Source organism: Podarcis filfolensis (genome assembly GCF_964270895.1).
Source record: "Podarcis filfolensis genome assembly, chromosome: 12".
Lineage (NCBI taxonomy): Eukaryota > Metazoa > Chordata > Lepidosauria > Squamata > Lacertidae > Podarcis > Podarcis filfolensis.
The window spans coordinates 55,483,263-55,499,499 of NC_139614.1; the positions used below are offsets into that span (position 1 = coordinate 55,483,263).

The 16,237-nt window shown below is 45.9% G+C and overlaps 1 protein-coding gene and 1 long non-coding RNA gene across 4 annotated transcripts; one reads left to right on the forward strand and one right to left on the reverse strand.

The window, feature by feature from the left end:
• Positions 1 to 1,362: 1,362 nt before the first annotated feature.
• Positions 1,363 to 3,189, forward strand: LOC310746385. Its single transcript, XR_014540694.1, has 2 exons — positions 1,363 to 1,519; positions 1,601 to 3,189. It is a non-coding gene; the product is annotated as an uncharacterized lncRNA (long non-coding RNA).
• Positions 2,103 to 11,982, reverse strand: LOC310746245 (HIG1 domain family member 1A, mitochondrial-like). Of its 3 annotated transcripts, XM_083580103.1 has the most exons (5): positions 11,897 to 11,943; positions 11,180 to 11,210; positions 6,309 to 6,416; positions 4,767 to 4,901; positions 2,103 to 3,483 (listed from the first exon to the last, which is right to left on the reverse strand). In XM_083580103.1, the coding sequence occupies exons 3-5, from the start codon at positions 6,409 to 6,411 to the stop codon at positions 3,428 to 3,430; spliced, it is 294 nt and encodes a 97-aa protein (XP_083436229.1). In that variant the 5' UTR covers positions 6,412 to 6,416; positions 11,180 to 11,210; positions 11,897 to 11,943; the 3' UTR covers positions 2,103 to 3,427. The 3 variants fall into 3 exon arrangements, with proteins under 3 accessions (XP_083436229.1, XP_083436228.1, XP_083436227.1); XM_083580102.1 differs by lacking the exon at positions 11,180 to 11,210 and having other exon boundaries at positions 11,897 to 11,982; XM_083580101.1 differs by lacking the exon at positions 11,180 to 11,210 and having other exon boundaries at positions 11,855 to 11,961.
• Positions 11,983 to 16,237: the final 4,255 nt, after the last annotated feature.

Here is a 16,237-nt window from a genome sequence, read left to right on the forward strand (position 1 = left end):
AAGGACAGATCCTGAAGCTGAGACTCCAATACTTTGGCCACCTCATGAGAAGAGAAGACTCCCTGGAGAAGACCCTGATGTTGGGAAAGATGGAGGGCACAAGGAGAAGGGGACAACAGAGGACGAGATGGTTGGACAGTGTTCTCGAAGCTACCAGCATGAGTTTGACCAAACTGTGGGAGGCAGTGGAAGACAGGAGTTCCTGGCGTGCTCTGGTCCAGGGGGTCACAAAGAGGCGGACATGACTAAACAGCTAAACAACATGTTTTGACTCCACAGAGTGGGAAGTGACGGAGACAGGATTTTGTGTTACTGTGTTCCGTGAAGTGGGACTGTTGTCCTTTGTTTTTTCTGTTTGCGAGAGAGAGGGAGGGAGCCATGTTGCAGTGCTCCGTGTGTGTTTATATGTAAATAAAGTAGATTAGCCAAAATGCTGAGTTGCTGAGGTCTGTTACGCATGATGCGCTAACTCTGCAGATCCCTAAGTGTGCCGGTGTCGGTTGGCATCGGTCACTGTGATGTTCAGGCTGAAGAAAGCTTTTGAAGCTCCCGATCGATCGACCAGGAAGGAGAGAACATGCCAGTGAGGCATGTGTCTGTCCAGGGTCCTACTCGAGTGTAGGCTGAACTCCTGACAGTTGTGAGGGTAAAATGGCAAGGAAGAGGAATGTACCCATCTTGAGCTCCATAGGCGCCAACTCCCTGGCGCCTTGAATCCCACAATTTTTTTGCGCTGGGTGCCCTGCCTCTGGCCTTGCCTGCTGCAAGAGCAGCAGTCACAGCCCCTTCTCACTGCCATCCTGCTCACCCACTCTGACTCTCTTCTCCTCCCCACCCCCACCCCCATGCCGGAAACCAGTGTCCCACCTCTAAGGAGGTTTACAAAATGTCTGTATCTGCCACCTTACCTCTGGCACCACAGCGTTGACTGTGCTGCGGCCTGTGTCTCTGCCGCAAGGCCCCACACTGGAGGTGCGGGACCCCGTCTAGTCACTGCCACAGAGCATGCACCACACTGTCATGACGTGACGACGTTGTGACTGTTAGAATTCCTGCTCCATGATGGCAGTCATGGAATTGTTGTCTTTCACACGACGGTGTATCTCCACAGAGTAGGAAGTGACGGAGACAGGATGTTTGTGTTACTGAGTTCCATGAAGTGGGACTATTATACTTTGTTCTTTTTCTCTTTGCTGTCCGATGCTAGAGAGGGAGGGAGCCATGTTGCAGTGCTCTGTGTGTGTTTATATGTAAATAAAGTAGATTAGCCAAAATGCTGAGTTGCTGAGGTCTGTTACGCATGATGCGCTAACTCTGCAGATCGCTAAGTGTGCCGGTGTCGGTTGGCATCGGTCACTGTGATGTTCGGGCTGAAGAAAGCTTATGAAGCTCCCAAATGATCGACCAGGATAGAAGGAGCATGCCAGTTGGGCATGTGTCTCTGCCAGGGTCCTACTCGAGCATAGGCTGAACTCCTGACAGTGACATGTTACGGAACCCATCACTGGACACTCACAGTGTGGGGCCCAAGTCGGCCTCCCTGTTGAGCTCCTTGGAGGAAAAGGTGGGATGGAATAACAATAGAAAATTGGTCCTATAGGTTCTCCCCAGATCTAGCATCTATAGCACTAAACATGACGGTTTGGCAGGGACTTACCTGCCCCACTTGTGGGGTGACTGAGACGAACCCTTGATCCCTTCATGTAAGCAAAGTTCCAAACATTTGGGGGACGTTAATCTGCCTTTTTCAGTATGTGCTTTACAATTAATACTAATGCCAATCAACCTTAGTTAATCTATGCCAACACCAACTACAGGAAATGCATTTCAAGAGGAAAACTCAAGATTGAGGTTTTGTGTCATTGTTTTGTTGCTGTCCGGCTCAGGAATCCTTGATGCGCATGTTTTAATAAAGTAAACAGACCTCCTGCTTTATCAAAACCTACCCTCGTGTTCTAGCTAGAGTTTGATGCCTCTCATGCATTCCATAACTCTGGGCCCCCACAGATCTGCCTATTTTCTTTTCTACTTCCGCTCACAAGGGCAGGCAAGTATGCCACAGAACAACACAAAAGACAAAATAACAGACTACACAGATGTGGTTTGTGGGAGAGTACAATTGTTCTCATGTACATATATTTAATAAAACCAGAGTCACTGAATTAGATTTACAGTCCATTATTCAACATCACTCAGAACATTATGATATAATCAAGGAATGCAGGCAGAAAACAGAATTTTACAGGCCGGAAATTCCATTTCAGCCACAGCTGTTAAGTCCCATTAATTAGTTGTGAGCAACAGGATGACAACAGAGTGTTTAGTGAATTTTTTTTTGGGGGGGGTATAATCAGCATCACCTGGCCGCTAACAAATACATTTTTAAAAAAGCAAACTTCTTGAAGGGCAAGCAATCTCCCCAACTTCATGCTGAACCACTGAATGAGCCAGTTCAAGGTTCTGCATGGTGAGTATTCTTGACGTTGTCTTCTCCTACAGCTTTGAGCTGGCGAGGAAGACAGGGGATTGGCTTCAACACTGAGGTTTGGGGTGATGTGGAAATCAAGACCTCACCTGCTCAGGGGGAGGATCAGCTGGTGGCAACAACATCATTTTGGCTAGCTACTGGGGGCGGGCATAACCAAATGTATGAATCCCCTGCCCAGGAGATCTTGTTTCACTACCAAGGTCTCAGCATTCCATGTTTTCCATCAAATGTTGAGAACCATGGTCTGTTTTTGATTTGGCCCCGTAATTTCACTACAAAGGTTTTCTATATTGGGCCCCCACCCTGTGCAAACAAGCCTCTTTAAAATATATGCAATACAAAGTGTGCAATTATTATTATTATTTTTAAAAAAGAATTCAAGAAACTACAATGCCCTCCGGTGAAAACAAGTGCGTTTTAGAATTTAATATTGTGTAATAAATAAAAGGCAGCAAATAATTTAATCTATGGTAAGAGTTGCTTGTCCACAACATTTGTTCCAAGGGAGTTTAAAGAATTCAGTGAGAGAGAGTTAGATTTTGTGTTCTGCTAAACACTGGCACACCTCTACCAACATTTTCTCGCTTGATTATTTCGCAAAGTAAAGGAACAGTTTCTGAAGAGGAAATTCTGGACCTCTAAGCTGCAGAGTGCCTAAGTGCCAGGGATGCATAGTGAAAAAGGGTTGGATGCTATTTTTTTGAAAAAGTATCAGTTGATGGTGTCACTTAAGCCAGAGAGAAGAACAGGTTTGAAGTCACTGACAACTTAATGTAGAGCAACACTGGCAGCGTAGAGGTTAACACCGCGCGTGACGTGGACAGAGTTACAGAGCCACTCCCTTGTGCTTGTTATCACTGCAGAGCCATTTCCATGTGAGGTCTATCGCTAGAGAGTACATAAGAACACCAGCACACACAGGTTTCAACTGATGACTTCCTAGGGCTTGGGCTTGGGCTTGGCCCAGTATTCTTGATACATGGAATAAAGGACACCTGGGAGAAGAAAAAGAGGGTTAGGAGTTCATAGAATCATAGAGTTCGAAGGGAGCCTGATGCAGGAATCTCAGCTAAAGCAACCATGGCAGATGACCACCCAACCTCTGCTTTAAAACCTCCAAGGAAGGAGAGTCCACAATCTCCAGAGGGAGACTGTTCCACTGTCAATCAGCTGTTACTCTCAGAAAGTTTTTCCTGATGTTTAGTCTAGATCTCCTTTTTTTGTAACTTGAAGCCTTCGATTCACGTCCTACCCTCCTCAGCAGAAGAAAACAAGCTCAAAGCTATCTTTCTTTTTGCTGGAAATCCTTTTTTCTTTCTTTTTGTCTTTTGGAATATTTTATTAGTTGAATATAAGAACAACATATAATCAAATAGGTAAAGGGACCCCTGACCATTAGGTCCAGTCGTGACCGACTCTGGGGTTGCGGCGCTCATCTCGCTTTATTGGCTGAGGGAGCCGGCATACAGCTTCCGGGTCATGTGGCCAGCATGACTAAGCCGCTTCTGGTTAACCAGAGCAGCGCACGAAAATGACGTTTACCTTCCCGCCGGAGCGGTACCTATTTATCTACTTGCACTTTGACGTGCTTTCGAACTGCTAGGTTGGCAGGAGCAGGGACCGAGCAACGGGAGCTCACCCCGTCGCGGGGATTCGAATCGCCGACCTTCTGATCGGCAAGTCCTAGGCTCTGTGGTTTAACCCACAGCGCCACCCGCGTCCCATATAATTAAATACAAGCAATCAAACACAGTTTACTCCTAACCCCGCCCCCAAACAACATCCAGGTAATTACATTAGTAATATAGTCAAATAAAAAATTATTTCTACAGTTGCTGGTTTAAAAAAATAGCATTCCACATGCTCCCACGTGTCTTAGGTGGTTTAAATGCATGTTCTTTCTTTGATTCATATGTAATAAAGGAGGACCACGTTATATAAAAGTTACGTAGTTTCTCACGTTGTTTTCTTTCACTTACCCCTTCTGTTAACTTTTCCATCAAAATTAATTCCCAGACATAAGCATACCAAACTTCATACAGGTTCACGTTTAATGTCCTCCAGTGACCCTGATCAGTGACCCTGATATATCCGCCACCTGATTACCAGGGCTCTTGTGGCTTCCTTTAGGATCACAGAAAACAGAGTGCCCAAGCCAGGACCGGCCCAAATCAAGACACCCTCTCTCAGGAACGTTGGCAAACTGAAAGGTTTGCAGGGAAAGACGACTTGCCGTGTATCTGAACAAGACATAATACTTTCCGGTTTTGGTACGTACCGCAGGTCATGGCCCCCACAACGAAGCCCTGTGCTGCCACACGCATATGAATCAGATGAACGGACATTTTGGTGTCCCCTCTGTGCTTCAGCTTGTACAGCCCATAGGCTACCACGGCTGCAAAACCTGAAATTCCTGGAGAAAAGGGGAAGAAAGAGTTAGAAGTGCCTTATAAATTCTATATTTCCTGTATGCCAGTGCAGCCGGCCACTGCAACACCCTCAACAGAACTCTTGATTAAAGTGGCTGGGGTTGACGACAACTAGTAGTGCTTGGGATCCCAAAAGCTGCTCAGGTTCATGGAAGATGTCTGCACTGAACATCTCTTTACACCACTCCTCTATACAGCGTCACAAACTGTTTTTAAAATGTCTTTCAGTTTCAAAAGCAGCTTATTATGTAGCACAAGGCGTGTGGAGTCTCAGAGCTACAGGCCAATCTTGGCTCATTAGGCCATTTCCCCAAAGTATCTTTATCACAATGCCCACTATATACAGAACCTAGGAGATGTTTTTCAAATCACTTGCTTGTCCAGGAAAGGTGTCTCTCCCCGGTGGAGAGGGTTCTCTGGGTGATCAGTGACGCTAATGCTCCAGTGACTTACAATGTGGCCCACTTTGTGCTGGTGGCAAGTAAGATCAGGAAGAAGAACCTGGACAAAATTGCAGTAAGCTGCAAGGGAGATTCAGAGGTCTAAACAGGGAAATATTGTATGCCGTGTGGAGTCCACAATCTATGCGTGCACCTGCATTTTATGATTTTCATGGTTCAGGCAGTGGCTGTTTTTTATATACAGTTATATAGTTATATAGATACTGATAGTGTTTGGATGGTTTTCCCGTGGCCTTTGGCTAGTACAATAAAGCTTATTTACTGACCCAAAGCATGGCAACCCCACATTTGATGTCCCATGTGACTCCCCCTTCCTGGAAGGCTTCACATTAGGTGTGGGGCAAGAACTGACGTGCCCTTAAAGGAATGATCAGGAGCTTATAGTGAGCTCTCGATTGTTCCTTGGCTAGGCCAAGAGGCACATGGGAGCATAAAACTGTTGTTAAAATGGAGGGTGTGTGTTTATTTTAGGAGCCATTTCAACTGAAACCACTTCCTCCTACCATAGAGAAACCTGTTTCTGGAGCTTTAAAAGCAGTGCGGCACTTTGCAAAAGGGCTTTCAAACAACCCCACGACACGCTCTGAAGTCCCAATATATGGGCTTCAAAATGCAGCATCACGAGACAGCATAGCACAGTGGTACCTCTAGATGCGAACGGGATCCGTTCCGGAGCCCTGTTCAAATCTAGAAGCAAATGTAACCCGTGTCCGCACGTCTGCGCATCACGTTTCGGCGCTTCTGCGCATGCACGTGACGTCATTTTGAGCGTCTGCACATGCGCAAGCGGCGAAACCCGGAAGTAACGCGCTGGGTAGACATTTAGGAATATACCTCCTATATTTCCAACCAAAACACTAAGAGGGCAAGTGTGTATCTCAAAAAAAAAAAAAAAAAAAAAAGGTAATTGCAAGTGTCAGAGGGGCTTACCAATTGGGACAAACGGAGACTCCCGGGATTTTCTTATTAGTTTTGAGGTTTGGCTGTCGTCTGTTTCATAGGTAGGGAGTGGACTTTCTGAATTGGATGCCATGATAACTTCAAGGAGAGAAGTGAACACACATTTAAAAACAACAACAATAACAACAGATTCATGCCCTAACTCAAAAGTCCAGATTTTTCCTTTAAGAGGATATTGACTTTTGAATTTGCTATAATAAATTACATATAAACACGTAACACTGTCGTTCAAATATCAGATATACAGTCAAACCTCAGCTCCTGAACGCCTCCGTTTTGGAACGTTTTGGCTCCCAAACGGCAGAAACCCAGAAGTAAGTGTTCCGGTTTTCGAATGTTTTTTGGAAGCCGAACATCCGAAGTTACTGCAACCAATCAGAAGCCGCACCTCGGTTGTCGAACATTTCGGAAGCCGAATGGGCTTCCAGAACGGATTACATCTGACAACCGAGGTTTGACTGTATATGCAAGAATAGAAATATTTTATTTACTTTATCATTTAACAACATGTCCAGCTTAATAGTGAAACAACAACCACCATCAAGTGGTTTACAAGAGGAGTAAAACAATATTATTATTTTTTATAAAGACAACAATTCAAAACATTTTTAAAACAGTAGAATCGGCCATAAGCAAAAAAAAAACACTCATCAGTGTTCTACAAATCTAAGTTTGTCCAAACAAAATGGTGTATACAAATAATACAGTAAAGGCACCTGGCCAACAGGCAAGGAGTTTCAAAGCATAGGTGCTGCCATACTAAATGATCCTTTTCTTACGAATTAAACAAGGATTATGTGACACCTATTAACAGTGCCAATCTCGCAGATCGAAGCAGTCAAGGCAGCACGTATGTATGTGGTAAGGTGATCTCACAGGCTAAGCTATCAATACTAACCATCCAGCAAAGGTTATAGTTTAAAGACAAGGCAAAAGCACTGAAGTTGGCCACAGAATCGTAGACTTGGAAGGACCCACGAGGGTCATCTAGTCCAGCCACCTGCAATGCAAGAATCTCTTGCCCAACATAGGTTCAAACCTATGATCCTAAGATTAATAGACTTATGCCCTACCAACTAAGCTACACGCTATGGCACCAGGAGAGCTGAGGGCCAGATGGGAGTGGCCTGGAGGGCCTTATCCAGGTCTTCAGTTCCCCAGACCCACTGGCCTTTAATCTGAATTCAGCCTGATCTTTTATTTCCCTTCTCTTCCCTCCCTCTCCCCTTTTATGAAGATTACCTGCTCTGAGACCCCACAGCTAATTCTCCCCTGGCCTCCTCACTGGCCCATGTAGGACCAATTTAGCCAGCTAGCCCTGGGGATTATCTAATGCTTATTAGATGGATTTCCCCTAAATTGATTTCTGAATTTTATTGTTGTTCATGTCTTTATAGTGTGTTTTTATGCTGCTTCTACAATTGGGTGTTTTAAATTTATTGTTAGCCACCCGGAGCCAGGTTTTTTGAACCGGGAAGGCCAGGGTATAAATAAAAAATTATTATTATTATTTATTATTATTTAAAGGGAAGATTAATTTAACCCAGGCATAGGCAAACTCGGCCTGCCAGCTGTTTTGGGACTACAACTCCCATCATCCCTGACCACTGGTCCTGTTAGCTAGGGATGATGGGAGTTGTAGTCCCAAAACAGCTGGAGGGCCGAGTTTGCCTATGCCTGATTTAACCACTCCTCTCCCAATACACTGGGTGAGTTATATCCCTGGACTATGGGGGGAAGTTTGGAAGGTAGGTACTTGCAGAGCCTATCCCCCTTCTGTATCTGGTCACACAACACTGGATCCATACTTCTAGCTGCCTGATTCTTCCAGACCCTTCCCTGGTTATCATGGAAGACCCAAATCTGTTACTGTTTTAAAGAAATGGCTACCTTATCGCATACCAGGCCACCTTATCTCAGTCTGTCCTCTCTTACCGAGAAAGCTTGCATAGCTCCCACTGCTTGCCCTTGAATATATTCAGAAGTATCTGCGTTTATAGCTGCCTACTGTGTTTCTGCAGAACATTCTGCTCTGAGCTTGACCCCCACAATCTGCAGGGCTGGGGGGAGGGAAGCAAGAAATATCCGCTGCCCTTTTTGCCCCTGGAGCAATCAGTCGCTCCCAACAGAGACAGCAGAATTATTTGACCTCCAAGGACTCGGTTCATTGATGCAGGAACACCAGAGTTACAAAGGCAGGTTAGAGATTCACTCCTTAAGAGGGAGTCTGCCTTTGGGGGATATCAGTCAGTCACACCACCAGGTTTCATTCAGAGAGAAAGTCTCTCTTACCAGAAGTCTTACACCAGGGGTTGGCAACCTAAAGCCCATGGGCCACAAGGAGCCCATGGGGGTCGTTTAACTGGCCCATAGACCCCTGCCGCCCACTCGGTTGGCTCCCGTGTGCCGCGCTAAACCGGCGTGGAGCAGAGCGGGGACCGCCTGCCGCGACACTGGCCAGCTTCCCATTGGCAGCAGGAAGTTCCTGCAGCCAATGGGAAGCTGTGCACACCTCCTCCGCGAAGGAAACCTAGGTGTCTGTAGGACCGTGAACCGGCCCAAGCCACAAAAACTTTGCCGACCCCATCTTAGGGTAAAGGGTACCCCTGACCATTAGGTCCAGTCGTGACCAACTCTGGGGTTGTGGTGCTCATCTCGCTTTATTTGCTGAGGGAGCCGGCGTACAGCTTCCGGGTCATGACTAAGCCGCTTCTGGAGAACCAGAGCAGCACACGTAAACGCCGTTTACCTTCCCGCCAGAGCGGTACCTATTGATCTACTTGCACTTTGACATGCTTTCGAACTGCTAGGTTGGCAGGAGCAGGGACCGAGCAACGGGAGCTCACCCCGTCGCGGGGATTCGAACCACCGACCTTCTGATTGGCAAGTCCTAGGCTCTGTGGTTTAACCCACAGCGCCACCCGCATCCTGACTCCATCTCACACCAACTTTATATAAGCTTTTGTTGCTACATACAGGGTTTCCCCCACTACTTCTTCTGAGGACACAAAGTTCCCATGGCCTTCAGCTGTTTCAGCAGTCCATCCTGTTTGCGTCACCTGCCCCCATAATCTTTGTTCCAGTTGCATCAGAACTTCACTGCATGTTCCTTCCGGATGTGAGTGCCTCCAATTGCATCACCACAGAAATGCCGGCTTTCCTGGCTATACAAACTCCAAGTCTCCGCTCTGCAACTTGCCAGCTACTCCCAAAACCACGTGCCTAGGCTCATTTTACAGTAGCAGTGACTTTAGCAACTTCAGTCACTCCCATTTCCTCCTCCAGCACTTCACTTAACTCCTTTTCCCAATTCCTTCCTTTCTACTGAGAATGAGAGTCATTTTAAGGAAAGAGTCCTTTATTTTCTTGTCTCAGACAAGATCCTTAAGAATCTACCCTTTAAAGTATCCCTCAAATGAGAATCTGTGGCTGGTGGTGGGGAGATTACTCCCCAGGCTAGTTCTTCATTCAACCTCCTGTAAGAGGAAACAATGAGTGGTTTCCGAAATAAGATGCCAGAAAGAATTTCCAGACACCAAAGCTATTGCTTATTGAAGACTATAAAATTATTAGTATTAATTGAAAGCATTAGTCGCCCATTTTGCCACACATTACAACATTCCACCCGCTCTAAAAGGACATGGCTTGTTAAAAGCAAAGGGCCTCGTTAAAATGGGATTTTTTTTGCCTGAATTATCTTGAAGTCACAATTGTATCACTGGCTGTCCGGCATTTAGGAAAGGTCCAGAGGGGGGAAAGGATAAATGGGACTTTACAAAGCGCAGTTCCACAATGAGTGGCTATCGACTCCAGCCCCCCAAAAACCTACAATTCCAGTTAATATTTAAATCTTAGAATAGCTTTGGAAGTGGATATAGGCTGTAGGGTTAGAAGTGGAAGATAGTGTATTTTAAAACAGTATTATTTGCAAGTGATAAAATGTGAAGATATTTATGGTTAAACTAAGTGTGATTTTAAAAAATGGTTAGAAATTACGATATATGTAAACTGCTAAGGATGAAGTAAAATGAAAATCAGATAGGGGGGACTTGGGGAAGCCCACATAACCATGTTTAGAAAAAATAAGGACAAGACAAGAATTTGTTTGTATTGTTTGTTTTTCCCGTTTATATTGTTTTATTTGTGTTATAAAATGAATAAAAAAATTGGGGGGGGGGGGAATCTACAATTTCAGAAACACTTTCTGGGGCCTCCCACCCTCCCTCAGCAGCGACTCCAGAACTCCAGCATGTGGTTGCGGTTAAAGGGCTGGACTGGGGGGTGGGGGTGGACACGGGTTCGACTCCTGCCTGGCCCTGAAGCTCAAACGGTGACCTTGGCCTCTCTCTGAGCCTCCTGGCCTACCTGGTAGGGTCATTTTGAGGGAAGCAAAACATGGAAGCTAAACCACCTGCGGGGGGGGGGGGGGGGAGAGAAGGCAAGGCATGTATTTTAATGTTGTACTTTAATCTCCACCCCCATCATTCTGCCCGGACACTGAGGTCCAGCTCCGAGGGCCTTCTGGCGGTTCCCTCATTGCGAGAAGCAAAGCTACAGGGAACCAGGCAGAGGGCCTTCTCAGTGGTGGCGCCCGCCCTGTGGAACGCCCTCCCAGCAGATGTCAAAGAGATAAATAACCGCCTGACACTCAGAAGACACCTGAAGGCAGCCCTGTTCAGGGAAGTTTTTAAGGTGTGACATTTTAGTGTATTTTTGGTATTTGTGGAAGCCGCCCAGAGTGGCTGGGGAAACCCAGCCAGATGGGCGGGGTACAAATAATAAAATATTATTATTATTATTATTTTGTTTTTAAGTTGTATTTCAATCCATTGTTTTTATACCTGGTGTTAGCCGCCCTGAGCCTGGTCTTGGCTGGGGAGAGAGGGGTATAAATAAAAAATTATTATTATTATTATTATTATTAAGGGGAGAGAGGGGTATAAATAAAAATTATTATTATTATTATTATTGAGGGGGAGAGGGGTATAAATAAAAATTATTATTATTATTATTATTATTATAGAGGGGAGAGAGGGGTATAAATAAAAATTATTATTATTATTATTATTGAGGGGGGAGAGGGGTATAAATATAAATTATTATTATTATTATTATTATTATAGAGGGGAGAGAGGGGTATAAATATAAATTATTATTATTATTATTATTATTATAGAGGGGAGAGAGGGGTATAAATAAAACTTATTATTATTATTATTATTAAGGGGAGAGAGGGGTATAAATAAAACTTATTATTATTATTATTAAGGGGAGAGAGGGGCATAAATAAAAATTGTTATTATAATTATTATAGAGGGGAGAGAGGGGCATAAATAAAAATTATTATTATTATTATTATAGAACAGCCAAAGAAAACTTTATAAAGTTTCACCCAGTCAGTCAGATTAAAACCTTTTTTTTTATTACTAAAGCAGGCTCCCCCTGCCCAGAATAAAGGCCTCCTTAAACAGGCCCCTCCCCGAAAATAAAACCCCCTGGGGAGCCCCCCCCCCCACCTCGGCAGCCGCTCCGACCCCGAAGGAGACCCCGCAACTCACGTGCGTCACTGCCGCCTCCGAACCGGCTTTCTGCCGAGCTCGACTGCTGCGCACGCGCCTGCCTTCCCTTTTGCCCCGCCCCTTCCGGCCCTTGGCACCGGGAAGACCGCAACTCCCAGAAAGCGCCGCGCCGCCCCGAGTTCCCCCATTGGTGCACGTGACCCGGATGCGCCTCCCGGTTTCGCAACTGGCCGCCTTTTTCCTCTCCCGCTCGGGTTTAAGTGTCAATCACCGTATCCCGCGGCCAATCAAGGGGAAGGAGGGCGGTTACGCAAGGCCGGCGCGGGTTTCTTAATGGAAGGGGAGTGAAGGGCAAAGGGAGGGGCTTCCTCTCCACTCCCCCCTCCCTCCCTTGAGAAGAGGAGGGGGCAGTGCGGTGCAATGGTTAGCGTGGCTGACTAGGGCCTGGGAAGCCAGGGGTCAAACTCAGCGTCAGCCATGAAGCCCCCAGGGGGATTTTGTTTTCTTTTTTTCTTTTTTAAAGAAATATTTATTAAGATTTTACAAAGACAAATATACAAAAACACATAATAAAAAAATAAGTAAACATACAGAAAAAATAAGAAAAATTAAAAACAATTATTTGTCATAACTTAAAACTCATTTGCTTGTTTCTTTGACTTCCTCTCACCTCCCCTTCTTGTATTCCCATTTAAATAATCAAATCAGCAAATCCTTACCCTCTTTCATTTATCTTATCTCTATAACTTAACATTTTATAACTCAGTATTTTCAACCATTATCAATTCATTTTTGCATATTCTTATTAACTTCGTTGCTAATACCACTTATTTCCAATCCAACACCATTTTAGTTATTTTTTTTACCTATTTATACCCTTCTTCCATATTCTTAAAGCATTACAGCTGGAAACCACTTAATTTCTATCCAACATCATTCTAACATTCATTAATTTTACAATATTTCTGTAGATAGTCTTTAAATTTCTTCCAATCTTCTTCCACCGTCTCTTCTCCCTGGTCCCGGATTCTGCCAGTCATTTCTGCCAATCCCATATAGTCCATCACCTTCACCCCCATATAGTCCTTCACCCCCAGGGTGATTTTGAGCTGGTTACATGCATTCATTCTCTCCCTCTCTCTCTCATATTCCAATCTACCTCGCAAGGTTGTTGTTGTTTCTTTGTTTATTAAATTGTTCTTGTTTTATCATGTATTTTGTGTTCTCGTTTTGTACAGTGGTACCTTGCCAACAATGGGACGTGGGTGGCGCTGGGGTTAAACCACAGAGCCTAGGACTTGCCGATCAGAAGGTCGACGGTTCGAATCCCCGCGACGGGGTGAGCTCCCGTTGCTCGGTCCCTGCTCCTGCCAACCTAGCAGTTCAAAAGCACGTCAAAGTGCAAGTAGATAAATAGGTACCGCTCCGGCGGGAAGGTAAACGGTGTTTCCGTGCGCTGCTCTGGTTTGCCAGAAGCGGCTTAGTCATGCTGGCCACATGACCCGGAAGCTGTCTGCGGACAAAAGCCGGCTCTCTCGGCCTATAGAGCGAGATGAGTGCCGCAACCCCAGAGTCGGTCACGACTGGACCTAATGGTCAGGGGTCCGTTTACCTTTACCTTTACCTTGCCAACAAAGGTCCGTACAGTGGTACCTCGGGTTAAGTACTTAATTCATTCCGGAGGTCTGTTCTTAACCTGAAACTGTTCTTAACCTGAAGCACCACTTCTAATGGGGCTTTCTGCTGCTGCTGTGCCGCCGGAGCACGATTTCTGTTCTCATTCTGAAGCAAAGTTCTTAACCCGAGGTACTATTTCTGGGTTAGCGTAGTCTGTTACCTGAAGCATATGTAACCCGAGGTACCACTGTATAGTTAAAGTAGTGTATAGTTTTCCCAGTAGTGATGTATGGAAGTGAGAGCTGGACCATAAAGAAGGCTGATCGCCGAAGAATGGATGCTTTTGAATTCTGGTGCTGGAGGAGACTCTTGAGAGTCCCATGGACTGCAAGAAGATCAAACCTCTCCATTCTGAAGGAAATCAGCCCTGAGTGCTCACTGGAAGGACAGATCCTGAAGCTGAGGCTCCAAGACTTTGGCCACCTCATGAGAAGAGAAGACTCCCTGGAAAAGACCCTGATGTTGGGAAAGATGGAGGGCACAAGGAGAAGGGGACGACGGAGGATGAGATGGTTGGACAGTGTTCTTGAAGCTACCAGCATGAGTTTGACCAAACTGCGGGAGGCAGTGGAAGACAGGCGTGCGTCACGAAGAGTTGGACACGACTAAACGACTAAACAACAAACCTCGGGTTATGACAAGGGACGCGGGTGGCGCTGTGGGTTAAACCACAGAGCCTAGGACTTGCCGACCAGAAGGTTGGTGGTTTGAATCCCCGCGACGGGGTGAGCTCCCGTTGCTCGGTCCCAGCTCCTGCCACCTGGCAGTTTCAAAAGCACGTCAAGGTGCAAGTAGATAAATAGGTACTGCTCCGGCGGGAAGGTAAACAGCGTTTCCGTGCGCTGCTCCTGCTGGCCACATGACCCGGAAGCTGTATGCCATCTCCCTAAGCCAGCAACCCCAGAGTCGGCCACGACTGGACCTAACGGTCAGGGGTCCCTTTACCTTTACATTTACCTCGGGTTACAAACGTTTCAGGTTACATGATTTCAGGTTGCGCACCGCGCCGAACCCAGAAGTACCGAAACGGGTTACTTTTGGGTTTTGGTGCTCGCGCATGCACAGAACCACTAAATCGTGCTTTGCGCATGCGCAGAAGCACCAAATTGCAACCTGCACATGTGCAGCGCTGTGGGTTGTGAACGTGCCTCCTACACGGATCACGTTCACAACCCGAGGTTCCACTGTACTTTTCTGGTGTGAACTGCTCCAAGATCTTCAAATAAAGGAGTTTGCCTGCGGGGGTCATTGGCAATTTGGGTTTGCTTGTTATGTTATGCATTCTGCATAATTATGTGACCGTTGGATAAATTAGGGCGGTATATAAATGTAATAATTGTCTGGAAGTCCTGGGCTGCCCAGACGACAATATTGCACCCCAAAAGTTGGCTACCTGTGCAAAAGATCCGCAGGAGGGAGGGTCTCTCCGTCTTTCCCCTCCCTGCAAAATTCAGACACCCCCTCCAAGTTGGGGCTGCAAAACTATGTGTACCCAAGGCAATATTTTTTAAAAAAACAGGGTGATCCCTTTCCCTACCCGCTTACAGTCAACAATGGGAAAGGGAGAGAACAGGGAAACAAGCAAATTGTTGCAATATCTCTTCATAAAGTGCCATGAACGTTTAACCCAGGCCATGTCCAAAGTCCATTTCGGAGACCTAATCCAGCCCGTTGGTTGGTTTAATCCAGCCCCTGTGGCAGTTTATTTCCTGGGGTAAAATCCTTATAAAAGCTCAACAACTTTGGGGTAAAATGTAAAATCCTAAAAATGGTCAACAACTTTGGTTGGCCCTTTGGTTGGCCACCGCAATTCACTTCTGAACCCGGAAGGGCAGGGTATAAATAAAAATTTATTATTTATTACATAAAATCAAACCAAAAGCAATAAGCCAATAACACCCCCCCCCAAAAAGCCACATTCTAAAACTTCTCTATACAGGGCTGCCTTCAGATGTCTTCTAAAGTCACCTGGCTTTTCCTTGACATCTGGTGGGAGGGCGTTCCACAGGGCGGGCGCCACCACCGAGAAGACCATCTGACTGGTAGTCATTGATAGCTCTCTCTCCTCCAGGAACTCCAGAATCATAGAATGGTAAAGTTGGACGGGACCCTAAGGATCATCTAGTCCAGCCCCCTATTAACGCAGGAATATGCAGTTGTCCCAGAGGGGTGTCGAACCTGCAACCTTGGCATTTTCAGCACCATGCTCTAACCAGCTAAGCTATGCAGGCAGACTTCTCCAGTCCTCTTTCAAAGAGCGCAAGTTGGAGACTTTAAGTGGTGGACTTCAGGAGACAGAAGAGCAATATCCAGCCACTTTTGATTGATGGGGTCTGTGTGGAGAGGGTAACAACGTTCAGATTTTTGGGCATTGAATTACAAGAGGATCTGTCCTGGAGTGTCAGCACAAGGGGGCTTGTGAAGAAGGTGCAGCAGAGACTGTACTTTTTGAGAATTCTAAGGAAAAACCATCTTCCGCAGAAACTGCTGCTTGCCTTCTATCACTGTGCCATTGAGAGCGTGCTCACTTATGGCTTATGTGTGTGGTACGGAAGCTGTACTACCCAGGACAGGATGGGGTTGTGCAGAGTTGTTAAGGCAGCAGAGAGCATTGTTGGCTGCCCACTCTCCACCTTAGAGCAGATTTATGCCACAAGGTGCCATAGGAAGGCACTGGACATAGTAAAAGATCCATCGCATCCT